The sequence below is a fragment of the Grus americana genome, chromosome 4 (genome assembly GCF_028858705.1).
Source record: "Grus americana isolate bGruAme1 chromosome 4, bGruAme1.mat, whole genome shotgun sequence".
Taxonomy (NCBI): Eukaryota; Metazoa; Chordata; class Aves; order Gruiformes; family Gruidae; genus Grus; species Grus americana.
Window position 1 is genome coordinate 69880839 of NC_072855.1, and position 26454 is coordinate 69907292.

Consider the following 26454-nt stretch of genomic DNA (forward strand, 5'->3'; position numbering starts at 1 on the left):
AACATTTAAGGATGGCAAGGCAGCATCAGGCCCCTGCTTAGAAGAAAATAAAAGAGCCAACCAGTTCCTAGCAGCTGGAACAAACTTGAACAATGCTTAATGATGTGGAGACATACTGTGAGTCCCAACATGTCTGCTTGTCTGTTCAGTTAAGAAAGCTGAACACCAGCCTAGAGGTGCCTCCGCGATCTGCCAAAACAAGTGAAGAAGTCTAAAGCGACGAGATGCCTAAACACTGCAGCCCACTAAGTGTTTGCTTGAGATTGCTCCTGTGGTGAGCACACTGGCTGAACCAAACTGCAGCTGATCGCCGCTTGTTTTCTGCTCCACGAGGGACACTTGGGAGTAGCTTAGCAGATGGCTGAGCTCTCAAGCAGCAGCCTGGCTGTGGGTAATTGTGCGAGTTGAATTATTTTCTAGTTTGATGTTAAATTTTTCCCCACTTCTTAATATCCACCATGAAATGCTAGATGTGTGTTTACCATCACTTTCATTTAGCGTTGCTATGCTGTTATTACAGCTGTATTTGAAGTTAATAGAAATTACGCTTTGAACATGTGAGATGCTGTGTAATGTGAAGAACTCTTGACAACAACCCAGTACTTGATATTTACCAGACACTTTAATAGTTTTAGCCCGAGTCTCTTAGTTCTCCTACTGTAGAAATGATAACTCGCCTAGTGCCATTGCTGTGCTGCAAAAATAAGGTAATTAACGTGTGAGGAAGCTGGGTATCACGAAGGGAGAAGAGCAGAAGCTCTCATAAGTGTTACCCTTGTATGCAGTGGAGGATAGTAAATAGAGTAAGCAAGGCTCGAGGCTGTATGTGGAATGAACAGGGCAAAAGGCAGCAAGGCACAGGCCCTCTGGAAAAATAGTACGTGGTTATGCAGTTAAAGGCGGAAGAGCTTGTATGCAGGGCAGGGCACATTGCAGTTGGAGGGTAATCCTTATATTTGGCAAACTTGTAACCTTAGCATTTTTACTGTGCGATTTTGGGCGAAAGGTAGGGGAAGAGGGTGTGCTTTAAGTATGAATGCTGCTATCCCATGTCCTGATGAGCTTCTGCAGGTGAGCACCCACCCCACTACCTTGTTTAAAGATCTTGCTGATGTGCACTTTCTTACTTGTGTGTGTAAGTCACAGCAGTGCCTGTTTCCTTGCTTCCAGTCATACTTCCCGAACACTTGTTATCTCTTAGTGAAAAGGGTACCTACTGTGCGTTCCAGCTCCTGGCCCATTGCCTCATCTTCTTTCTGCTCACCAGATATGTTAATAGCTTAATCACATCACCTTTTATAGCTCCAACACTGTGTATGCGCTGAGTATCAATTAATCTCTTCAGAGACTCATAGTTAGTGAAACAAAGCAGATACATTGTATAAGGGTTCCTATTGTGCTCAAGCACAATATTACTGTGCTTGAGCACACTAAACCTGCAGATCTAAGGAAAACAATGACTATTGCCTTGTTCTTATGCCTCAGTTTCCTTTTTTGGTAGGTTGAGATCAGAATTGTTTTAAGTATATGGGCTTTAAACCACGAATCCTCTTTCCCAAACAGCAAAACTGACTGTCCTTTAGTTAAATTAACTACCTTCGATACAGAAGCAAGTCCTTCTGTTCTGCTCAAGCTTTCTGTAGATCTCAAATCCTCTCCAAAGCTCTTGAGATTAATATTTTATAAGTTCTCATGTCAATTAGGTCAAATACTAACCTCGTTATTCTCCTGTTTAAATTTCTGCAGACACATCTAATTATTTGGTTTTGCTAAGCTGTAGCTGTCCTGTTTTCCTGGCACGCTGTGGCCCCTGACTCCAGCAGCACTGCCTGGCAGCACATGGCTGATTCTGCGTAGACTCATGAGTCATTTGGATGGGAAGGGACCCCCAGTAAGTGTCTACTCCAACCTGCTGCTCATGGCATGATCAGGTCTGAGGTCAGATCAGGCTGCTCGGGGCCTTATCCGGTTGGTCTTTAAATGCCCCCAAGGATGGAGGCTGCACAACCTCTCTGGGCAGCCTGTTACACTGCATGGCTGTCCTCACGGGGAGTGAGGTTCTCCTTATGTCATGTCTGAACCTCTCACGTTTTCTGTAATGGCCCATTGCCTCTTGTCCTCCCACCACTGTGAAGAGCCTGTTTTCTTGGTAGTGCTGCTGTAAGTGTTGATGGGCTGCTGCTGCGTCCCCCCAAAGCTGTCTCCTTTCCTGGCTGAACAAGGCCTATTCCCTCAGCCTTGCCTTAGAGAGTACCTTCCACAGCCCCCGACTGTCTGGGTCATCTCCGGTAGGATGAAGCTCCCAAAACAGCCGGCTGGAAGACCTAGAAACACTCTTGACTTTCCTTTAAGGTGATTCCTGCGTATCATCAAGCTGTGGTGGCGGGCGAGGTCCCTGCAGTACACTGAGGCACTCGGAGATAGAGCACCGTCCTCACGTCCCCTGGGAAAGAGCTCACAAACTGCACCCACTGTTTGCTTGGGGTTGTCACCCTTCCTGCAAAACTGAAATCCAAGAGCCTGTGTCTTTTGGCAGTTAAATCCCTCAATGTCAAGAGCAGCAGATAAGAGAGGCTCTTGGTGTGGGGAGGGAGAAGCTGTGTCATGGTGCTTGTTAGGGGTCCGTAAGGAGGTCTACTTGTCTACTTTATGAGGTAAACTGGAGAAATGCAATTTTGGAGCAGCAGTCTGGGGGTGCTGTGCTAGCCCTGTCCAAGTCAGCCTGCCCTGGGGACCCAACGCTGTATGGGTTGGGATTTTCCTGCCGTCCGTGCTGCTTTGCGCCGTCTTAGGAACACTCTTCAGCAGAAATTTAACGATTTCCTTGTGCGTTCGCTTGAGCACCGTGTGCATCCCTGTCAGCGTGGGTCTCGCCCGCGTGTGCAGGGGGCGGGAGGATCCTCGCTCCCAGGTAAAGCGTTCTGCCTCCGCTTCCACTGGCGGTGACTCTGGGGGGCTGCCACCCGGCCGAACTCGCCGCTGTCCCCTCACACTGCCCCCTCCCCCCGCCAGCCGCCATTTTGCCACGGGTCGGGGATCTCTGCCTCGAGCCCCCCTGTCCTCCGCCCACCGAGCGGGAACGGCGCGCGCCCCAGCCCCTCCCACGCCAAGCCCCTCCCGCCCTGGGGGGCGGTGCTGAGGAACGACCCCTCCCTCAGGGGCGGCGCGGCGCGCGCGCGCCCGCCCGTGTTACCGCGGCTGCGCCCCGCCCGCCGCTGCCGCTGCCGCCATGGACAGCGACGAGGAGACGTTGGAAGAAACCGTGGAAGGTACCTGCCCCGGGGCCGGAGGACGCCGGCACCGGCGGGCGGAGGGGGCGAGGCGGAGGGGGCGGTGGCGGCCCCGCGGGCGCCGGGACGTGCCAGGGAGAGTGGGGGGGGGGGGGCACGGGCCGGCGGCGGCCCGAGAGGAGCGTCCGGGGCCGGCGGCAGCGCATGACATCAGCGGGCTTATGCAACGGCCGCGCTGCCGGGCCGCCGCCGTGCACGTGGCGGTGTGTGACCGGCGGCGGGAGGAGGGGTGCTGCCGGAGCAGGGGGGGGCGCAGCGCCGTGATGTGGGGCCGGGCCCGGCGCCGGTACGGGGCTGCTGCTTCGGCTGCGGCAGCGCCGCGGGGTCGGGCCGGGCGGGTCTGGCTTAGGGCAGCCCGCAGCAGCCCCGTGCTGGTGGGGTACCTCGGCCGCCGCCCGCAGCTGAGCGCTCCCCCCGCTGCCATGCCAGCCCGAGCGTGAGGCTCCAGCCTCTGGGAAAAAAACAAGCGAACAAAAAAAACCACCCCAAACCAGAAACCCAAACCAAACGTGTTTGGGTGTTGGTGCTGTTGTTTGGTGCAGGCGGTGGCCCCCGGCCCGCACTTTCTGCCCTGTGCAGCCGGTGCCCGTTGTGGTTTGCACGGCTTTTGTACTCGGGGCAGCCGCCGCCTCTCCGGCGGCACGGTGCCGGGGCTGTGCTGCCCCTGCTCTTCCCTGCCCGGTACCGGCATCGGAGCCACCGCGCAGGCTGCAGACCGCGTACCCTGGGAAGCCGTGTCCTTTAGCGCGGTGGCAGGGCTTGTGAGAGAGGAATCCTTCCTCCCGGAGCTTGGCCAGCTCCTTCAGAGGTGATCGGTGTGTCCAGGTATGTCTCTCCGTGGTGAATACTCTGGAAGCGAGGGGCAGTCGCTCTCGGAGGCCACAGTGACGTTAGTGCAGATGGAAAAGGGGAAAAGAAAACGGCAACCAGAGGGAGTAACTGTGGTCAAATGCATGGGCAGCACAGATGGAGTCCAGTCACCCGCGCTGGGGCGGGAAGGCCGTTCTCATAGGCAATATATTCGTGCGAGCCTTTTGTTAGTGGAGAACTAACCCTTTCAGAGTTTTAAAACAGAGGCACACACCTCTGGAAGGTATTACTAATGGAAGCCTTGGCATGCAGCGATGCAACTCAGCAACACACTGTCATCCTGTGAGGAGGCATCTAGGAGTGTGGTATGGGTTTGCCTTGTGCAGCTCCTGAACAAAGCGTGCCGGCTGTATGTGAAAGCGCCTCCTCCCCGAAGGTTCCTCGCAGGGCATCATCCCGCTGCAAGGAGCAATCCTGGATTTTTCAGCCCTTGGGATTAAGTGCACAGAGTAAGGAACTGCCTGTGACGAGGTGCCAGTAATTCTGATCGTTGCGTGGTGGGCCGTTTGTATCTTGGGGCAGGAGGATTAGGCCTCAAAGCACATTTCTCCGAAGAAGACATCAAGCACGGCAGCTTAGTTTAACAACAGATGCGAGCTAAGCAGCTGCTGCTAGGATCTGGATTTATTGTCTAGGTACGTGGTAACAGAGCCAAAGAGATTTGTTGTGTAAAATGTGGTTGTGAGGGGAGTGAGATTCTTCCAATGCAGGGTGCTACAGATGGGCTGTGCCCTAATAGATGTGTCTTTTCCCCTCTCTCTCTCCTCCCCACTCCTCAAATCTATGGATTACAATTGTGTCTTGGGCAGAAAGTTATAGTTTTGATCCTCATATCACAGGTGAAGTGTTCTGCCATATTGTGGATTGGCTTAGTGTTTCTGTGGGCTAAGGAGATGAGGCTTTAAAGCATGTGTTATTCAGCAGTTTATATGAAAGTATGTGTTTTTCTGAGTGGCACAGAAGCAGGATGCTGTTTAGGGGAGAATAGGCTGGCTGGGTGGTTTTGCATTTATCCAAAGGAAGTTAGAAATATCACAGAAATCAGCACTTTTTTTGGGGGGGTGGGGTGGAGTGGTGGTGGTTTATTGTTGTTATTCCTAAAACATTCATCTGGTATCTTTATGGCCAGAATCTTTTCTTGATGATGCACACTGTATGTTTTCCGTTAAGTAACAGTAATACTGACAGTAAAGGGCTTTTATCTTTGGTTTGTATACATCGGTGTCTTTGGTAAGTGGCACCATTGTGCTGCATTGTGAACTAGCCCCTGTTAGTGTAATTCCTTTTCTTGGAAAGTCCACGGTCTGAGCTTAAGAGGAGATCTTGAGAGACCCTTAAAGAAGTAACAAAAGTGAGGTTTTGCAATAATTTAAAAATATGTTTAGACGTTTTGGCTTTGTTTTCACAAATGGAGGAGAGAGGCAAGAAAGGGAATGCTCTGCTTTGCTCCCACTGAAATAATGAGGATTTTTTCCATTGATTTCATCTGCAACAGAATTAGAGCCTAAGGCCTCAGCCATGTAGGAAAAGTTGCATCTATGTAATTAAACTTGAAATTGCTTTTTTTTTTTTCCCCTATTGACTAGGAGAGACTGAATGTCTCTTGTTTTGTTGGGATGGGGGATATTATTTTTTTTCAGTGGGGGAAAATCTCTAGCGTATTAGAAGAATTGAATTCTTTGTACTATGGCTGAGATTAAGACTCTGTATAGAGGCCACTGGATCAAAGCTGACCATTTAAATCTCTGGGATAGTCTGTGTCCTGTCATGCAAAAGTCCTGATGTGTGCTGTGTATAAGCATGGCAGCTTTTGTGTTGGGCTTTGCAAGTTTTTTGTTTGGCTTTTTTCTTTTTTTTTTTTTTTGGAAATAGTATAATGTACCGATACTATCAGTATTTTTTTTAATTCAAGTGCTTTAGAAAAGTTTTTATTCTATAGTGAGGTACTGTATTGTTTAGGGTTTGTTAACTTACACCAGTATACCCTTCCCATATTGATAAAACCAAAGCCTTTAATTAAAACCATAAATGTTGTCGTAGTTGTTTTTGCTCTAAAAGAGGTGTTCACATCAGAAATTTCACTGACCTTTTACTTAAATTGACATAACTGCTAAAACTTTTCCCTTCTACAAGAAGGGGTGTCTCGACTGAATGGGAGCAAAGAAAAACGCCTTTTTTCTGTTCAGAGAGAGTAGCATGCTGCCCTTTCTGTTTTAAAGGGTTCCTCTTCAAAGTTATTAAAAGCCTTAATGATGTAGCTTCCCCCCACGCGCTTCTGCTGTCTCTTTTTACTCTGTTGCTTCTCTCAGCTTGGACAGTAAGCAGTGTCTGATTGGTTTTATTAACTTTTTTAACTTTTAACTGTTTTCAGTCTAGCTTGGAAGTTAAATTAAGAGCGCAGTGATGTTTTGTGAGGTGGCTGAACTGGAAGCAAGGTGGGTTGCTACCCCTGAGAGGGTCAGCTCGGTTCCCAGCCACCCGACTCTGCCACGGTGGTGGGGTGCGGGGTCGGCCTCCGAACCAACAACAAAACCCCAAAGGGAACTTGGGGACTTGCACTGCTTGCAGAGGCGGCTGGGCAAGTGCCAGAGAAACTTTGGGGAGCGCACGTGGGAAGGGTGAAGGAGGGAATCTTGGCTCTTGGATGAGTTCAGGTATCTCACCATTATTTTCTGCTGTAAACCTGCTTTCTAGGTGCATTTCCATGCTTAATGTAACAAGCGCAGGAGATGGGTAATAAACCTGCACAGCCTTACGTGGCTACTTTGAGAAACATTCACTTAGCTCTTTTGGTTTTTTTCCTTCCTCTTTGTCTCTCTCTCTTCTTTTTCTTTTTAAATGGAGCTTTACTTTGAGATAGACAAAAGTTTGGAAATCCTGTGCTATATGGCATTCTTCTGTCAATCATTCTGGTATTAAAAGGCTAGGGCAGGTCCATGTGCCTCATAGGAGAGGACTTCTTAACCAGATGCTGCCCCGCATCTTTACCATGCCCTGTCTGCGATGTCCCTGAGGGGCTGTGAAGCATCCCAAGGAAGCAGTAGCTTACGGTGATGTGAGAAGAACACGTGGGCGTGCGTGTGCCCTCTGGGTACCCTTGTCCCCACAGAACCCTGTGGACCTGTTGCAATCAGGGCATGAATAGACAGACTTCTGAAGCCACATGGGTGGTTGGCTTTTCCCGCTCCTGTCTTAATGGCTTGTTTTCTTTCTGAGCTCGAGGTTTGGCAATACTGAAGTGTCTCTTGTTGCCTGCATTAGGCCGGGCCATAATCACTCCCTGTCACACTGGAGTTTGTTTCTGCTTTTCCATATATGTGTTGAACTTTTTCAGTCTTGGGCAAATTTAGTTAGGGAAGAGCTTGACCCAAAGCCTGTAGAAGTGGATGCGTGTGCTGTCTCTCATCTCTAATAGGCTTTGTATGCCTCACTGATAAACTTGAGGGATCAGAGGTCAGTTTTTACTTAGAAACCTGGGAGAACATAAATATACACTAGCTGTTATTTATTCGTCAGTTTTCATGCAAAATTTATACCTGCCCAAACGTCACTATGGGAGCTTGTTACATCCGAGCCTAGTGTATCGCTGTGCTGAAGGCAGCCTTGCTGAGCTTGAGCATCTTCATTCTGCAGTCAGAGCAATATTCTGCTAACGCAGTGCTGAGGACTCCAAGTTCGCACAGGTAAACCAGACAATAACAATTGTTTAAAACACTCTTCAAAGCCAAAAGAAAACGGAAGAAGAGACAGACAGAGGTGCACTATGAGCCTTATTATGCTTTTACTTAATCAGAGTTGACCAGTTGTATTCTGTAAAATACAGACACATGCAGCTCAGGATCCGAGTTTGTTGTCCCTCCGCTTTCCCTACGTGCAGTGACAGTACTGGGGAAAACTGATACAGCTAGGAAAGGGAATGGGATGGGAAGATGGAATGTGAACACATCAGAAAGGCACCAGAGAGCAGCATTTAAAATATGAAATAGAAAGCTGACTGACATATTGCAAGGGCATAGTATTATAGATATCACATGCTTTTATTTCTTTAAATTCCTGTGGATATAGCTACAAGGTGGCACACCCTCGTTGTAAGACATGTATTTATCCAAAGAAAAAATTGAAGTCTAAATCTATTCTGTTCTCACCAGGAAATATGTATTTTAGATAAAGAATTATTACATTTTTGAACACAAGTTAGAATAGTACGAACCTTGTTTCTTTTAGAAACATGTCTTTTTGCTTATTCTTCTCTTCTCTCCTGTCTCATCCCTTTTCTTTTATCCTGACTCTCTTTAGTTTTTAAGCAAAGTGTGTTACACAAGTACAGACTTCAGTTGTACTGAATCTCTTATCACTGTTCCTTACAGAAATGTTTTGATGCGGATTACCGTTTTGTACTACGGAGTGACTGCATTTCAAGTATCTACATAATCAGAACAGGTTTGTGATTTTTATATAATGTTTAATTGTGTTCTTTTGCTCTTTGGATGTTATTTCAGGTCATCTAGATGATGATGGGTTGCCACATGGATTCTGTACAGTCACCTATTCATCAACAGACAGATTTGAGGGAAACTTTGTGCATGGAGAAAAGAATGGCCGCGGCAAGTTCTTCTTTTTTGATGGAAGGTAGGCACTGACTCTTCCATTTTTGTTCTATATTCTGCCTCCTGCTTGCAGTGATACGAAACTAATCTACATTGATTGTATACTGCTGAGTTTCTGGATAAGCTTTCTCATTAAAAACTGGAGCTGGCAAGTTTTCTCTGCTGCTGCTGTAGCCATATTTTTGTGGGCTTGGCGGCTTTGTATGTAACGTGATGCCCGTGGCTGTTTCCTGGTGGGAGAACACAGCGGTGTGAGCTCTTTTAGCACTGTAAGGTTAGGAACTAATTAGACACCATAAGAACTGGGAGGTGGTCAGAATTATTGGAAACTGTGCTGACAACGACTTGGACTGCAAAGTTCAAGTCCATAACTGCAAGTGGAATTCTTTGTCGTATAGCTCTATACGGAGACTGCAGCTGGACTGGGAGCTCCCCGTGCTAGACCTGGCACACAGATGTAGGACCTTGAGGGAGGCTTACCCTCTGCCTGGTCTTGGAAACTGTTTAGTGGTGAAAAGACTGAGTTAAATATGGGTTTGTTCCCAAATCTACCTAATCATCTGCAAGTTGCTTGTGGCCTGATTTATTTTCAGAAAAGCCCCTTTAATTTCCCCTCTCTTCACTGGAAATTATGACAGTGAAATCGGGCTAGTCTGTGCCTATACCTGTGTTTTCTTCCCAGGTTCTCGTTATGAATACCTTGTATGTCTTCCCCCAACTGCAGCATTTCTCTCTGCAGTTGCTCAGAACTTCCTCCAAAGGAGCAGCAGATGTATAAAATGACACGATTCTTCATGGTTTTGCAGCTGTCGGTGGCACTATGAATAGAAGCCGTTAAACTGACAGTCGTGCCGGGTCTACTCTCCTCCTGCTCAGCAAACTTCTGAGCAGGAGCAGAGGTATTGTGCTGTCTCAGTGAGTCAGCTCTTTGTCTGTACTTGCCTTTTGCAGTTCCTTCGTATTGGGGATTGTGGGTTTTTTTTCATGAGAAAGATAATATATTTATTCAGTTATGCAGAAACTGATCAGGCCTCCAAGCTTGGATGAAGAAAAAACCCCACTGTTGTTGGTAATGGACTTACTTATTAAATCTTGTGTGAGTAACTGAAAATCAGTACTGCCCAGCAGCTGACCTCTCTAAAATAGCCTTTTTTTTTTTTTAAGTTGGCAGACAGTGTCTCTATGGACACATGTACATAATGCTTCTGTGCTTGTTGATGATCTCAGCAGAGCAGTTGCTGATTGTACAGTCAGAGAAACTGACCCACTATTTTGTTTGTAGGGCTGCTCCTCCAAGTAATCCAGGGTACAGGCAGTACTCTGTGGGAAAACTCAGATTAATGCTGAGCCTTTTCTGTACCGCTTTGGTGTTGCCAACTTTTCTTCTCCTTTTTTTTATTTTATTTTTAAATTTTCATAACCCTTAAAAAATGGAACAGTTGGCTACTGTGTGACTCCAGGAACTAGCAGAATGAAAATATGCAAAAATAGTCTGTAATGTGGTTTTGGAAAATGGAGTATTTTTATAAACTGCCCTAAGCTTATTTTAATTTAGCTAAAGCAGCCTTAGCTGAGCAGTGACTAGTTAGTACAGATGTTACAATTTACCTAGCGCAGGTAGCAAGAGTAATTTGCGCTCTCAAGTGGATGGTTCAGGTGTCACGACATATTGTGGGAAGAATGACCCGGCATAAAACAGAGCGTGCTGTTTCCATTAACTGTGCCTAGTGTTTACGAAGAGGAGAAATGAATCCCCAAAATGTCTCCAAACACCTCTCCTTTTACAGTATTGTGTGCTGCAGTGCAGTAAGTTAGCTGGTTTTGGTGTTCCTGGGTCTGTTTCCCTCACAGGCTGCTGGTAAAGGCTGGCAGCTGAACTGCTGTAGGTCTGTTGTTTGGGAATAGTTGAGTCCTGTCAGATGCTGGACTGGCAGCAGTGTAAGCAGTCTCATTTTTTTGAGTGTTGGGAAATAGGGTTGGCTGCCTTGCTGCCTTGTTTGCCTCAGTGAAAACTTTTCCCTTTATTGGAATAGCTGCCCCCTTCCTGTTGATTATTTAAGGGAATGGAAACCTGGAATGAAATATCAGTTGTTTTTTTCCGCTTCCCTTTCAAAAATGCAACAAACCCCAACGTATTATTTCAGAGGGAGAAGTCTCTCCTCTGGCATACTCCCTGGTTTGGATCATGTACTTGAGCTTTCACGGGTGCTAACACTTGCTGGAGCGCACTTTGCAAATGCTTTGTGCAGTAACTGTGAGCATGAGAGCCGTGTTTGGCACTGAGCTGCAGCTGCTGCTCTCCCTTAACTAGAAACTCTTGCAAACTGATGTCTCCCAGAATGCGGCAGAGAACTGTATTGTTTTTATATATTTTAAAGTTATTTTTTAAGTTTTCTGTGTTCCCATATAGAGGGAAAGGTGGGAGATCAGGGAGTGAATGAACCTCTAGATACCCTAAATCCCCTCTAGACCTGGTAGATAATGGGAAGACAGTATATATGATAAAACTTGACTTTAGTAAAACTTGACTTTAGTAAAACTTTATCCCCAGTACGATAACCTGAGAAGCAAACAGGAAAAGCATGGGCTAGCTCACGGCTTGTATTAACAAGATTTTGTTTATGCAAGACCCGGGAGCTGTTTATTCCTCTCTGTGCTGATCAGGTCTTGGTTGCAATTATCATGTCTGGCTGCAGACACATACTTTGAGAGCTCAAAAAAAAAAAGGAGAGAGAGAAGGGAAAAAAAATAGAACTCCAAAAACTGTGAGAAGTATAGAAGTTTTAGAGAACCTGATATTTTAGGTGTGATCGAAAGACATGGAATTCTTTCTTTAGGGATCTTTCTGTTGATTGCCTCAGATTATGTGAGAGTAGAAAGAGCTGGATCTTTTGGACATAGTTCGGAGCTTAATACAAAGAAAGAAAACCCAGAAATTTGAGTTACAGTAAAAGAAGAGGTGTTTTTTCCAGTGCTGAAGCACTGTTGTAATTTAGCAACTTGTTAACTTCAACTAATAACATTAAATGCAACAAGAAGGGTTTTTTTTTAATGTTTCACTACATAAACTGGGGGTGGCTGCTGCTTTTAAAGAGTAATCGTCCATGTGGACTCTGCGTGTGGTGCCAGCTACGATGAAATTCAAATCTGGTGATCTGTGATAAGCTAGAGGAGAAAGTGGTGTCATTTGCAGTCGAAGGAGTGCACAGATTTCGGGTGGTTCCCTCATCTGCTCTGCTCCTTCCCTGTGCTGTGGTGCCGTAGCTGGCTGTGCAGCTCTGCAGCAACCTGGATCAAAAATTCATCCGACTGAAAAGTAGAATAGCTTTCCTGCCCCTGCCTGCCCCACGTTTGGTTTGCACTGAGGCTGTGTGAGCATTGCTATGGGACAATGCGCAGTGCAAGGAAAGGAGCTGTTTAAAGCAGCATTTCTTTGAAGGGAGCTGTGTAAAGTCAAAGCTGAAGTCTTTTTTTTTTCTTTTTTTTTTTTTTAAACAGACTGACTGCCATGGGTAACATACCTTCTTTTACGGTAGTGTATTTTCCCATGGAAACCTCGGCCAGCTTGCCAATGAAGCTTTAGAAATCAGAAAGTTAATTCTGAGAAAACATTCCTTCTGCAACTTTTGAAAATCTGTTTTGTAAAGTTTTGTAAAACATGTAGTCATGTGCTCCCAGGTGCTGCTTGGGTTTATACCTCAGACATCTGCATCAGAAAAAGAATTACGCAGTGAAAGTATGTGTACTGCAGCCTGCTGTTAGTTAAATGTGCTGTGGCAAAAGCTAAACAGTTTGGTTTTCCTCCTGCTAGTTCTAACCTGAGAAAGGAATAACTGAGTAGATCCTTTTTTACAGTTATGCTTTCATTCTTTGTAGTTTCTCTCAGCAGCCTTTTTTTAAGAAAGGAAGCAAAGTAGATTACAAGATATTATTGTGCCCCTTCTAAAGGGTTTGCAAGACAAAACTGAAGTGAAATGTTTCTTTGTTCAAATCCAAGTGCAGCACTAGTTGTTTGACAGGCTGTGTTCCATTTTAATAGAAACACATGAAAAATGACAGTGCTTTTAGCAAATCCGGTGCAGATTGCTGCTAAGCGTATCGCTAGGGACCTAATGCTGCACTGGTAGCAGGTTGCAGTTTGTGCCCTTTTGTGGACCACTTGTACAGCAGTTCGGTTTCATCTCGCCAGAGATATGTCAGTAAAGATCCAGACGTAGGAGGCAGAAAATCCCCAACGTGAGAGGACCATGAGCGTCCATTCGGTGCTGTAATTTGCTACCCCAGCCCATAAAAAAAAAAAAAAGTTCAGCAGTGTAATTTAGATGAATAATGCTGTGCCCATGTAGCGCACCCTGGTGAAAGGAGAGCGTAAGTTGTTCTCTGCCTTTGGAGGTCTGTAGAAAAACGTTTCTGGTTTTCATCTTGGCTTTCCAGAGAAGTCAGGTTTACCTTCTTACTCCCCTTCCCCTTGCCCCCCTCAAATTTGGTTGAAACTAGCAAACACATCAGAGTTTCAGACATGGGGGGTAGCGATGCGTGGCAGGGGATGGAGGAGAGATGCTGGAAGCAGTGTCCCAGCAAGAGCACTGTTGAGGCTTTGGGCTCACCTCCTAGAGAGGTGAATAGTCTTCCACTGCTGTTTTCTTTCTGTCTTTGCCAGCACCTTGGAAGGGTACTACGTTGATGATGCCCTGCAAGGCCAGGGAATCTACACCTACGAGGATGGAGTGGTCCTTCATGGCACATATGTGGATGGAGAGCTGAATGGACCAGCCCAGGAGTATGACAGTGACGGGCGGCTGATATTCAAAGGGCAGTATAAAGACAACATTCGACATGGAGTTTGTTGGATTTATTACCCGGTAAGCCTGACCACTTGCTCTCTTTATTGCAGAATAGTACCATTATGTATGTATCTTTTCTTCCCAGCTGAAACAAACATCCACTGTGGCCCAGCTATCCAAAAGTCAATGCGCAAAAGTCTGGGTGGAAGTTCTGTGCATTCTGATTTTTGGATAATCCAACATACAGTTAAACCTTTTCAGTGTTGAATGCTTGCCCAGTAGACAGGATTCAGCAAGGCTGCGAGATACCTCCACTATTTTCATCGTCCAGGGAACTCAGGCCCTTGGAAGTGCATTTATGTGTATCTCCTTGGGAAGGCTGGGTCAGTGATTTTGCCACTGCATAGTGCTGACTGTAGGTGAGGAGCGTGGGAGCCATGCAAGCTATTGCAACCTGCTGCTCTCATTTAACTATGAGGGGAGACTTTGTCCAGTTCTGCAGGGTGTGCTGTGAAGTCTGGCTTCCCCCAACAAATCAGATGTAACTCTTTTTTTAATTTTAATTCCTCTTCAGCCTCACACAACACTCTAGACTTGAACCTTTCAGTCTTTACCTTGCGCTGAGGAGGGAGAGACATCTACAAGTCATTAAGCTGCTAGTCAAAACCCAATCTATTTCTGTGCTACATATTGCACATACTTTAGTTGCAGATTTATTTCAAATGCTCACCATTTTGTTTACTGGTTTTCACTATTGCCATTAAGCACCTGTTAGAATCAACAAATGCTTAGTGTACGCTGCCAAACAAGTAGCAATTTTTCAGTACTAGTGTATAAAATAGACACAGCTGACCCTTCAGATCATATGTCTCCTCTTTCATCTTCCAGCTGACAGTGTTGCTGTAACTTCTGGAAATGTGGATATTTAGAAGTTGTTTATCATTATCATCTTGCCAGACTAAAGGATAAAAGGTGTTTAAAAAAACCAAAACCAAACAACAAACCTTTGCCACGAAAGCAATTGTTTATGCATGGTTCTGTGTGTGATACTATGTGCACAATTTTTTACCCAAACTGAAGGTTCACGGTTCCTTACTATGGTTTGTTTGGAGCTCTTTCATCCTTGGAGTTGAACAAAATGGTGCCACTCTGAATTAAAGTCTATGTGCAAACCAGTCTGTTTCCACATCGCACCTGCAGTTTTTGCTCCAGGGCATTATTTGGAGATGTTTCCTTGTCCTTTTTGAAATAAACACCTGTGCTAGTCTATGCATCTCATTCTGCAGTTCTGTAAATAGACCTAACCGGAATTGCAGGCAAATCACAGGTGGCAAAGCCCAGGGCTAAAATGTGTAAACCTTAGAGAGGAAAAGCCTTGCTGATGATGGCTTTCAGCAAACAGTTGTTCTCACCTGACATCGTAGAGGGTGCTGGTGATGGAGAAACTCTCCAGTTGTCCAGCAATTTTTTTTTTTCTTTTTTTAATAGGCTCAAGTCTTTTGATATATAATGAATGAGCAGTGAGCAAGGCAGCGTTTTATTTTTTTCTTTCCTCCAGCACAGTATCATACTAAGAAAACTCAGCCAAAGTTTGTGTGTGGCTTTTGGCCTTGGTTCACAAACTGTTCACGTAAAAATTTTGTCAATTGAAGCTCAGTATTTGTGTCATGTGGAAGGAAAGACCCTGGGTTTTGCCTATTTCAAACAACATAGAAAAACCCGTTCGTTTCTTTTATCAGTTTTATCCTGACTGGAATGCTTTCACCTGGCTTCCTCATGTGTCTGTTTCTCACTTATTTTCATGATCTCACATCTGAATGTAGTGTAGCTCAGGTTGCTCCTTTAAAAAGTTGGGAAAAATCTTTTTCGTTTACCGAAGATAGTGAAGTATAACTAAATGCTCTGCGTTTTCTTTCTTGCCCGTGCTTTCAGGATGGAGGCAGCCTTGTGGGAGAAGTGAATGAAGAAGGGGAGATGACTGGAGAGAAAATAGCCTACGTGTACCCTGATGGAAAGACTGCGTATTCTGGAAGGTTCATAGATGGAGAAATGATAGAAGCAAAACTGGCAACTCTGACATCGGTAGAGGATGGGAAACCTCAGTTTGAAGTAGTACCAGGCAGTAAGTTCAGCTAAGACAGAAACTTGTATTCTTGCTACCAGCTCTTTGCTGCAAACAGCTTGGTTTCTATAATGTTCCCCATTAGAGACTCTATAGGCAGGCTGCGATGAGATCATAAATCTATTAGTGAGAACCCCTTTTTCGAAATTATAAAGTTGGACAGAAAGGCACGTGGAGCGATCCCTTTGCTCTGGGAACAAACGGGAAGCGACCCATGCGGTGGTGCTGCTGAATTGCATTTCGTAACCCTGCTCTCGCCTGCCCATGGGCGCAGTCCTGCTTGTCGTCGCACGCACCATTCCCATCTGCGCCAGCATGAAAACCTGCTTAACCGTGTTAATGCTGGCGCAGTTACAGGCTTTGTTTTGTTAGTAAAATAACCACAGCCTCCCTCTCCACTTTTAGTTTAGTCGTAGCTGGGTTGTGCAAGTGAATGTTAGCACTGTGAATATTCTGGCGTCTGCATTACAGGGCGGAAAGGACGCGGGGATTGGAATTAGTGAACTAGATTCAGTTGTTGTGTAACAGCCTGATTCACCAGCACCCTTCAGTCTGTCTAGTCCCGCTGATAGAAAGCGGCTGTGAAATGGTTGGGGGGTGCCTTTGAGCCATATAGCCAGTGCTCCTTCTCCAGGGCAGCGGTGGCTTGGGCCAGTAGTTCTGGCATGGTTTTGTTGCTCTGAGGTGTATGTGATGTTTTGGAGGTGAGCGGGTTAAGCTGCGTTCAGGGCCATGAGTAATAAACAGGGACTATGCTAACACATTCGCTGTTTTGCCAGCAAAGATTGTCTCGCTCGATATGAAATAAGAACATAAAACTCAGTGAAAAGGCATTGATAAGCAAATGCATGTGGCTTTTAATTTTTTTAATCTCTCAGTTGTGCTAGCGAATTAAAATTTAAGATAGGTTCTGAGAGGGTACAGTTGTGCTTTATAAATAGGATTGAATTACACTCCGGAGGAAGCTGCCTTCAGCCAGAACAGATCTTGGGCACCAGGGACAATGGCCTTTTATCAAGCTTTGTAATATTGTGTTTTGTGGGGGTTTTTCCCATCTTATTTCCACCCGCATCTTAACCTATCTCCCAGATAGTCCTCTGGCACTTGGTTGTATAGGGATGTAAGGATACAATTAGAGCTGGGTCACTGAGTTGCTTATAAATGGCAGGAAATAAATGACTGTAGCGAGTGTACTTTGCTATTACTGAACATTATTTTCTGGCTAAAGTCTCTTCAGGATTTGAACTGGAAAACATTTCATATTTGAAATAGTCCAAGATTTTTATAATTAATGTGTTATTGAATATATACTTTAAAATTTTGCTTTACTTTTTAATTTAATTAGATACTTTGGGAGAGTAGTTTTGAAATACTGTCCAGTCTTCCTTTAAAAGTTGATAGTTTGAAATATATATGTGTCACCTTTTTGTGATAATACTGCTCCTCTAGTATGTTGAGGGGAAAAAATAATCAAGAAACAGTATCTCACTGAAGACCTTTTACAGATGCAGTTCTGCTTAATACCTTTTTTTGGAAACATAACATTTCTTACAGTCATTAAAATTTAATTTTTGAACGTCTTGATTAAGTTAATGGTTGCATGCTTTCAGTACTGCCAATTAGTTTATTTCCTTTGTTGATTTCTGTGTTTTTAGGCCCAGTATACAGTTTTGACAAATCTACTTCATCCTGCATTTCTACAAATGCACTTCTTCCTGATCCTTACGAGTCAGAGAGGTAGGCTTTTTTTTCTTCTCCCCTCTTTCGATGTTGTCCGTATTGCTTTGTTACATATTTAGGGCCTAATTTTGCAAACCTTTTTTCATTTAAAATTAAAAAAAAAAAAAGTGTGTAAGGGTTGGTGAAGTGGAACCGTTATTGCACATCCGTCCGCGTTTGACTTGATTGTATTTCTTTGGTTCGCACCATAAAATTGCACTCTACTGGGTAGAACACAGCAATACTTTTTAAGAGATTAAACTAGGGTAATTTCTTAGCATTTTAAAAATGTTTAGTCAAGTCCTGGACTCCACTAATAGCCCACATCTATAACATTCTGAGCAAAAAAAGTAGGCTGTTCCCTATTTTCTAGATGTGTAACTAGCTGCAGGTTGCAGTGTGCTGCATTCAGCCTGTGTCACTGGATGGCATGTGTTGTACAAAGCTTTCTCCTTTCCCTACACATGTAGCGAAGTGGCAAGGGTAAATCATCAAGCTGGAGGACAGTGAGACAGTGTTTGTGACAACCCTGTAACGTCAAAACACATTCATCAGCAATTGTCTTATTGTAGTCAGTCAGCGATACCTCTTCTGTGGCCATTCCACAATTACACTTTTTACCTAGACTTTTAAGAGGCCTTGCTCTGTAGATATCTCGGTTGTAGTCCTTGTCTGATACTCTGAAATATCTAAATAAGTGATTAGTAAAGTGCTAGCATTAGTTTGCATCAAGTGCTTGAAGATCTAGGGCTTCACCTTGAAAACTCTTGCCCAGTGGAGTAATAATCTGTGCATGTACCACCAGGAGCCTCAGCTTAGTGGGGACCTCTGGGATTCTGGTATGTTATTGAGGGTGTTCCTGGGTTGAAGCCTTCATTGAGGAGGAATAGTAGATTGGCATTTAAAAAAAAAAAAAAATTCAAACTAATGAAGTCAGCCCCCACTTCTCACCAAATCTCCATTTTGCCAAAATAGAGAAAACGTATGGAGGAGAGGAAGGAGAAGGAGTTACATTTGGAGGTTTTGTTTTATTGTTATAGTAGCATTAGTAGTAGTATTCTTAGATTTGTTATTATATTGAAGTATTAGTCTTTATGCTAGTAGTGTTGTGATAATACTTCTTGAAAATGAAAACTGTAGCCAATCACTAATTCCATGCCCTTTTTCCCTTGTAGGGTGTATGTTGATGTGTCTCTCATTTCCAGTGCTGGAGAAGGATTATTTTCGAAAATAGCAGCAGAAGCCAGTACAGTTATGTCCTTTTACAATGGAGTGCGAATTACACACCAGGAGGTAAAGGAGAGAAAAAAGTCAGTTTGAATTTTCATTGCTCCTTCTGAAATCTTCTTACAGTAGGATTTTGTACCCACCACACTCCCACCCTTAAGATTTAATGTAATGGAGTTTAATTGAAAGAAAGTGCATGTTCACCTATTTTATATATATATATATATATATATATATATATATATATATATATAAAAGTGGTGGAAAAGCTTTAGTTGCATATATTTGAATGTTTGCTTTCAAATTGCCAGCAAAGTTGACTCCTCCACACACACACACACACACTGGATTTTTGCCTTGCAAACTAGGTAGACAGCAGAGACTGGGCCCTGAATGGAAATACAATATCCCTGGATGATGAAACAGTCATAGATGTGCCAGAGCCCTACAACCATGCTGCCAAGTACTGTGCCTCGCTGGGGCATAAGGCCAACCATTCTTTCACTCCTAACTGCATCTATGACCCGTAAGTAGAGTCGCCGTGTTTTGAAGCGTAAGCTGTAGCCTGGGGGTCTGGGCTCACCGGGGGTGGGGGGAGCGGATTCTGGGCAGCTGAATGAGGAGCAGCCACTGGGGCCAGGAGTAATGTGTCCAGGTGCTGAAGCAGTTCCTGCTCGCCTGGGACAAGTTGGAAACTGGTGGTGTGGGTTCTTAGTGTCTCTTGAGACTTGCAAACTTCAAGATACTCCATGGTGTAACTGTGTTAATTTTGTCATGAACTTTAGGAGCTGCCTCTTGATTCTAAAATGCATAAGTGCAGCTCTCTAAATCCTGGCTTGGCTGGGACTGCACTGTATTTGCCGCACTACAGATGCTTGACCAGCACCATCAAATGTGCTGTCATTTCTGAAACTCAGAAAATAAGCATCTTGCTGCTCTGCAGTTGGTGCAGAGCCCTAGGAAATTGTTGATGTATACGTATGCTCAATGGTATAAATATTTTCATACCAATGTGTAAATGAACAGACCTGTGGAGATAGATGTGTAGAAAACAGCTTTCGTTCATTAAATAAGCCAGTTCCCTTTGCTGCACGACCCTGGGAGAAGATGTACAGAACGAGCTTATGATTGGTAGGTAACCTGTACTGAGGAAATGATGAACAATTTCCTATGCTTTCCAGTCTCTCATAATCTATACTTGTTTTCCTGTCATGCAGATGTTTACCTCTGCAAGCCCAAGGCATGCGGCAGTGATTAACTTTTATTTATTTATTACAAACAAGCAATGTTGCAGGACTGTTGAAAAATTTCAAGTAATAGAGCTACACAAAGCTGTTTTAATGTATCGATGGTTTTGCCCTTACTACTTAAGTCTTCATAAGACTGGCTCAAAGCAATCTACTCATCTGATGAGAGATTATGTGATGTTACTCTGAACTGTGAGTGACTTCTGAAACTGTAAAAGGGCTAACAGAGACTGTGAATTGACAGCTAAGCCTAGCAAAGGTATTTATTCTTTGTTTAGGTTTGTCCATCCTCGTTTTGGGCCTATCAAGTGTATCCGTACCATCAGGGCTGTGGAGAAGGATGAAGAATTAACGGTGGCTTACGGATACGATCACAACCCCGTTGGGCAAAACGGGCCAGAAGCGCCGGAGTGGTACCAGCTGGAACTGAAAGCTTTCCAGGCTGCCCAGCAAAAGTGAAGCAGGAGCTCCTTCTCCATTCAGCAAACTGAAATAGAAACTTGGATCTATGCACTACCTTTATACTGAAAACTGGACAACCAGGGATTGTTCATGCTGTTGCATCATAACTTTGCATTCTGTGTTAAGAGATAAGTTTCTTGCATACTAACTAGGTTTGACTGTGTTACTCATAGCAGATTTAAAATTAGCTAGCGTTGCACCAGTCTTATCTGGAGAAATTATTTAATATTCTATACGAGACGTGATATTCTTTGGTAGCTTCTGCTTTTGCACCATATGCAAAGATGCCAAAAGACTAGACAGAAAACTAAAATGGGTATATCGTTCACTTTTAGTCGGCAGACTTAGTGTTGCTCTCTATCTGCCTAGGCATTATTGTGCAACTGCATTTTGCATATATGCCACTTGTGATGATAACAGTAATATTTTGATATTCTCTAATAGTAGCATAATTTTGCCTTTTTAAACCTTTGATCTGAATCTTGCAATAGAGCAGTTTATTTATTAGCATATAGGAGGCTGGGTTTTAACTCCCCTTTCCTCTTGTCTGAACATTGTTCTTTCTACAAATCCTCTTTTGCAGGAGGAAATCCTTTCTAACTAGTGGAAAGGCTTGTGTGTGTATGTGAGAGTGCTGTGTGTTGGTCTCTGTGGCTCTCTAAATAGTATAGCAACATGTCCAAACCTAATATTTATCTAGCCTTTATGGCTGGCTTATTTTATTTAATTTATGATTATGACACGCAAATGAAGCTGTTCTTTGCATGAAGATTTTCTGAAAGGAGAAAATGGATTTGCTTTTTGAAGGACTTTCAGAAGTACGTGTTCCGGAAGGCAAGCACATTACGTGCATTAGTGTCCGTGAGTTGGTTTGTGTATTTCGCCTGTTAAAGTGGCCACTTCTCAAGGCAAAAATTCTAGCAGTGAGGTGCTTGCATCTCACATGAATTCTCTTAAAGGAGGTGTATGTATTTGAGGGCAGGCTGTGGTACTTGGTTAAGGAGAGCTGTAGCTTTTGTATGTGTTCAGTTGACAAAGAATTATAGCCTTGTAGCTGTCTTTTAGTAGTACTGGTTTAAGGCACAGTAAATTAATGTAGTATGAGATATCAAAATAAGATTTAAAAAAAAAGATACGAAAAGATTGTTTTTGAAAGACAAACAATGAATGTAAAAACATCACTCACTGCTCATATTTAGAAACAGCAGTCAATCCATAGCTTTGTTGCAGCCAACAGTGGGGTCTTGTGAATATTCATCTGCAGGGCTGTGTTCTGGGGTTTTTCAGGGGTAGGGAAATTGTTGTGCGTTTTTTTCAGATACTGTACTGGTCTTGCCTAATGCTGTATAAGAGCAAAATAATGTATCATCTCGGTCTGGATACTGGAGCCCTTCTGAGATTCTGATGCTCTCTTTTGGGTTTAGCAGCTTAGGAAAAACTCAAATGCATTTGCAACACTTTCTTTAAATGTTTGTAGTTTAAAAAGAGTTTGTATATATGTAACATAAATGATTTGGAAATCAGACCTAGCTTTCTATTGCAACACATTTTGGTTGGTTGCTTGAACGGTTGGAGGTGTCTGGCTGTCTGGGGAGCTAGACATAGCGAATGTGTTGGGTTGGTACCTGCACATGGAAGGATGAGGTTGCTGTTTTGAACAGTCTGAGAATCCTTGCTTTGGTACCTGTACAAAGTTAGGAATTATTAATAAGAACCCCTCTAACTTGGGTCTCTGTTTAGTCCCTGTGACTGATCGCAATCCTTTTCCAGCACCTCACCATTTAAGCTTGCACAAAAGCTACTCTGTGTGTGTGCTGGGGTGGGGGGGGGTGGGTAGGCTCAGGGCTTTTTGACGCTCTTCCAGCAGTGATCTGAATGTGAGCTTTGACACCACCCATCTTCTCGCGCTGGAGGCTCGGGCCACAGCTCCGCTTCTCCTCCAAGGCAGGTGGCTCGCAGAGGCAACAGCGTGGGGACTCAGCTGAGCGCGCAGAGACAGAACTGAGCCTCGCAGGTAAGGGAGAGTTGTCGAAGGCCAGTTGGCAGCGCAGCTTCAGCCAGTGAACATCAAAAAGAAATACGCATGTCTTGATCTTTCCCTACCTGCCCACAGGTCATTATTTTAGATCATTGCTGTTTCAGCCAGTTGCGGAAAGGCGTGCATCTCTGGTAGGAAGCTGTTGCGTGCATCTTGTGGGTTATTCTGCCAGGACCACGAAGTTTGCGAAGTCGAGGGTTGCGTTTAAGCGCAGGGAAGAGGAGAGGGAAGATACGTGACTGAACCCTGCTGTGAATGGATGGTAACTCCTTCCACAGTCTTGGTAAACTGCTTTGGACTGCTTGCCTCTTTGTGCCCGCTAGAGAATTGTGCTAAAAATATTCTGATCCTCTAGAGCTCCTTTGGCTTCACTCCTGATCAGTCTCTAGTTCCTCTGCTATCTCCTTTTCATGTGGACTTGCTTATGTTTTAATAGATTTGTCAGTCTTCATATGCCTGATTTTTGAGATAAATACAAGACAGGTGCTCTTTGCGCATCAGGTTTGATGGTGGCATCCTAAAATAGGGAAATTTAGAGGGGGGAAAAAAAAGTACTGAGGTATCCTCTGTGTTCTCAAAAGCCATTAATTTGGTGACAGTGAAGCAGATTCTCTTGCTCTTGTGTGTGCTTGTAGCCTGGTAGCATGCCACAGCTGTGGCTGTTGTCTCTGTAAGCTCTACTGTCCTTTTCCTCTCTGCTCTGTTAAAATCTATTGGTCCTCCTATAGATCCCTTCTTCAGTGACCAACCTTCTATAAAAGTCATGATTACAAAGCTGCTTTGGCTTGATTCAGGACCAAGCCTTTTAATTCTTTGTTTTCTTTTTCTTTGTGGTCTGTTAGAGTAGAGACCATTGGGATGGTTTTTACCACTGGGTAGCGAAAAGGGCTCAGGGCTCAGTGTGTCCTTCAGAGGTTTTTGAGAGGTGTGCGTTGGCAACCACAGGTTCAAACACAGTTTAGTTACAGAACTCCAAATAATGCCTTAACTTGGTCAACGTATTGCAGCTCAGCTTCTGGGGCTCACTAGGTAGCGAGACCAGCTTAGCAAAACTAGTTATCAGTAGTAACACGAGACCCGCACCAAAATATGGTTTTAATTTGGAGCAGAGGAAGCAGTCATTCTGCAAAGCAATCCGTTTGAGTCTGTTGAATGCAGCTGACTATTGGTGAATTATGCAATAAGTAAAGAAGGCCCACTTCTCAGAGTCCGGCCAAAGACCTGTCCTGTCGGCACAGGAAGAAGAGCTGCTGACTGTCAGCTGAGCCTGGGTGAGCAGCTTGCTCTCGGAGTACCATTTGTGATTAAGGAATGGCATAAGAGAACCTGGAATTGCTGCTTTTTTTCAGGTACGGATCAGTTCCCAATGTCTGCCTTTGGTCTGCAGGGCTGCACGTGGCTCCTCTGAGATGGGAGAGTTGTTACCTGAGCTCCTGTATGAGAAGGAGCCTATATCAGCCTGTGTTAGAGGTTGCCAATTGTCTCTTTTTAAGAAAAAAAAAATAAATCTTAAATGTACCTTCCTGCTATGGCAGCACTGTGTTTTGTCACCAAGAATACAGAAGCTTAGTTTTCTGGAGAAGCAGTTAATCTTGGAGACAGGAGAGCGTGAGAAGTTACAGCTGAGAGCTACCTGCTGCTGGGTCACTCCTCCGGATAGAGGGAAGCAGGCTTAGGCCTAGGGGGTGTCTCAAGTTGAGTCTTGTGCTAGAATTTGACTCTCTGGGATCTACTAAAATACCTGATTTTCCTTCACAAATCTGAAAAGGCTTCCCCCCTGCCCCCCCCCCTTTTTTTTTTGGTAGTAATAAAAAAAACCCTTAACCCACATAAATACATGCAAGTGTAAACTGTTGAAAAAGTCAAAGGAAATACGTGGATATGGCTCTTCAGCGATCAGAGTGAGACCTGTGGGAGCTTTTTGACTTTTTCCACAGTTGCAACCATACCTGTTAGGATGGCCCATGCGTTTTCCCCGATGCAGCTCCTGGGTTTCAAGACCTTTGGGAAAGCCGGTTGCTCAGCCTTGCGAGGCCACGTGTTTCGGGAACGACTAGGTGGCCTTCTCCTTAGTTCAGCCTTTTCGGATGCAGAGCTTTCGGTGTTGCACGCAGTTGGAAGCAGCTGTGGTTTCTTTCCCAGAGTGTTGTAGTATGTTGCTGGTGTGGAAGCGAGAGTGCCATTGGGGATTGCTTGCCCTCTGCCAGGCACTGGAGGAGCAGCATAGCCAACGTATCCCGTCTGGTATGAGAAACTGAAAAGTGATGGAAATTGCCACTTTTCTGTTTCCTTCCCGGTTGGCTGCCCTTGTCTTTCAGTCGGAACCGGTGCTCATCACTTCGGTTGTGCCAGGAACACAACGGTGTGGCTTTGGTCCCAGAGACCTCTGTGATGTCTATCCTTTCACTCGATTTGATAGCCTTTTTGGAAAAGGCTACCGTTGTGATGAGGTAATGAGTTGTACAGAGCCGGTTATCTGAGGCTTTGTTTTCCTCTGGCATGGCAGAATTGCTGGAGCTGTGGGTGCCTGAGGAATTACCTCCACTTAAAAAACCAAAACACAATTGCTTTGAAAACAGTGTTGCTGGGGTGCTGCATTAGACGCCTCTTCCTCACTTACACCGTACTGTCATCTGCTGAGAGCATTTGGGTGAGGAATGCAGGCGTGGGAGCAGCTTTACCTGTGGATGTGAGTGGGCTGCACGCTCACCTGCACCCTGGGGAGAACTTATTCCTTTTGCTTTGTGTACTGGAAACACGAGAACTGTATTTTTTGGACAAAGCATTTCTAAACAGTCTTAAGGGAATTTTTTTTAAAAAACAAAAAGGTGCAAGATTGAGTGCATGTTTACTTGCCCCAGATCAAAGGTTTTGAACACTAAGGTCACTATCTGTTGAATGGACCCTCCTCTTGGCACTCTTCTGTCTTCAGGCGATTGAAGCTCCTGCCCTCTTTCTCTACCAGTTTTACTGTAACTACTTTTTCTTTTTTTTTCCAGGAGAAATACATATACAAAAATTGTAAGCAATTAAATGTTCAAGCCATAAAATCATGAGTGTGGGAAGACCCTCTTCACAAGTTTTAACATATTTGTATGTAAAATGATGTTTGTATGAAATATTTTCATGGTTGAATGAATATTTAAAAAAAAAGTTCCAGTAAGATCTAAACCAAATTTAAAAGGATGTTTTTTTGTAAGATGCAAGTGTAATTGATTACCAATAAGTAGATAATTTTTTTTTTTAAGGGGAGATGCAACAAATGATCTTTACAATTACAAATGGTCGTTTCTGCTATTTGGGAAAGTATTTATGCAGCATTACACACTGCTGTCATAAATAATTGCAATAGCAAGGCCAGTCACATCTTCAGGACATACCTCTCAGCTTGTCCCTCCATGATACTGTACAAACGGACCCATCCCTCCTTTCTGCAGATTTCCTCCTAGAAAACTTTTCCTACTGTAACTGTACTGAGTTGAACTCTTGAGCTAAGATCTAGACTAAAATCGTGTATTACTTAGCAGTTTCTGCTGGGCCTTCTGCTATTTTAATACTCTTTAGCCCATAATTACTGGGTGTCTCTGTTCTGAAGAACTAAGTGCTAAAGAATAATCCTTGGGGTAAGCTTATATGTGTGTTAACAGTTAACCCCGGAGTATTTAACTTGTATACAGTACTTGATAGGTGTTTTATGACATTTGTACTCAAACTATGAGCCTTACTGAACATCTGTAGGTTTATTCATGACTTTTAAAAAATGGATAATTCTAAGAAAGATGTTTACATGAATGATGATTGCCCTTCCTTTGATGTTATGAATGAGGTTTTTATAGTGTGTTTGGGTGTATGTGCAAGGAAGTAAGAAAAATGTTTCTGGGGAAAAATAGACTTGACAAACATTTGTAATAAGTGAATTTTAAAGATTGCTTTAATTGCGCTATGAAGGCAATGCAGATATTAAAATATTCAACAGAACTGTCTGCTCTCCTTGTTGTGTGTCATGATTTTGGGCATCCTCTGATCTCTCCCCCTTGCTTGTGTACTGTGTGGTTGCTTTGCAGCCACGTTAGTGCTGATGTACGGGA

General features: G+C 44.2%; 1 protein-coding gene across 2 annotated transcripts; it reads left to right on the plus strand.

Annotated features, from left to right (window-relative positions):
• Nucleotides 1–3146: 3146 nt before the first annotated feature.
• Nucleotides 3147–26349, plus strand: SETD7 (SET domain containing 7, histone lysine methyltransferase). 2 transcript variants are annotated; one of them, XM_054823540.1, is made up of 8 exons: nt 3147–3269; nt 8660–8789; nt 13428–13629; nt 15484–15673; nt 17329–17410; nt 18568–18685; nt 18988–19145; nt 20145–26349. In XM_054823540.1, exons 1-8 carry the CDS (start codon nt 3230–3232, stop codon nt 20323–20325), a joined length of 1101 nt encoding a protein of 366 aa, XP_054679515.1. In that variant the 5' UTR covers nt 3147–3229; the 3' UTR covers nt 20326–26349. The 2 variants fall into 2 exon arrangements, with proteins under 2 accessions (XP_054679515.1, XP_054679516.1); XM_054823541.1 differs by lacking the exon at nt 20145–26349 and having other exon boundaries at nt 18568–18702.
• The last annotated feature ends 105 nt before the right edge of the window (nt 26350–26454 follow it).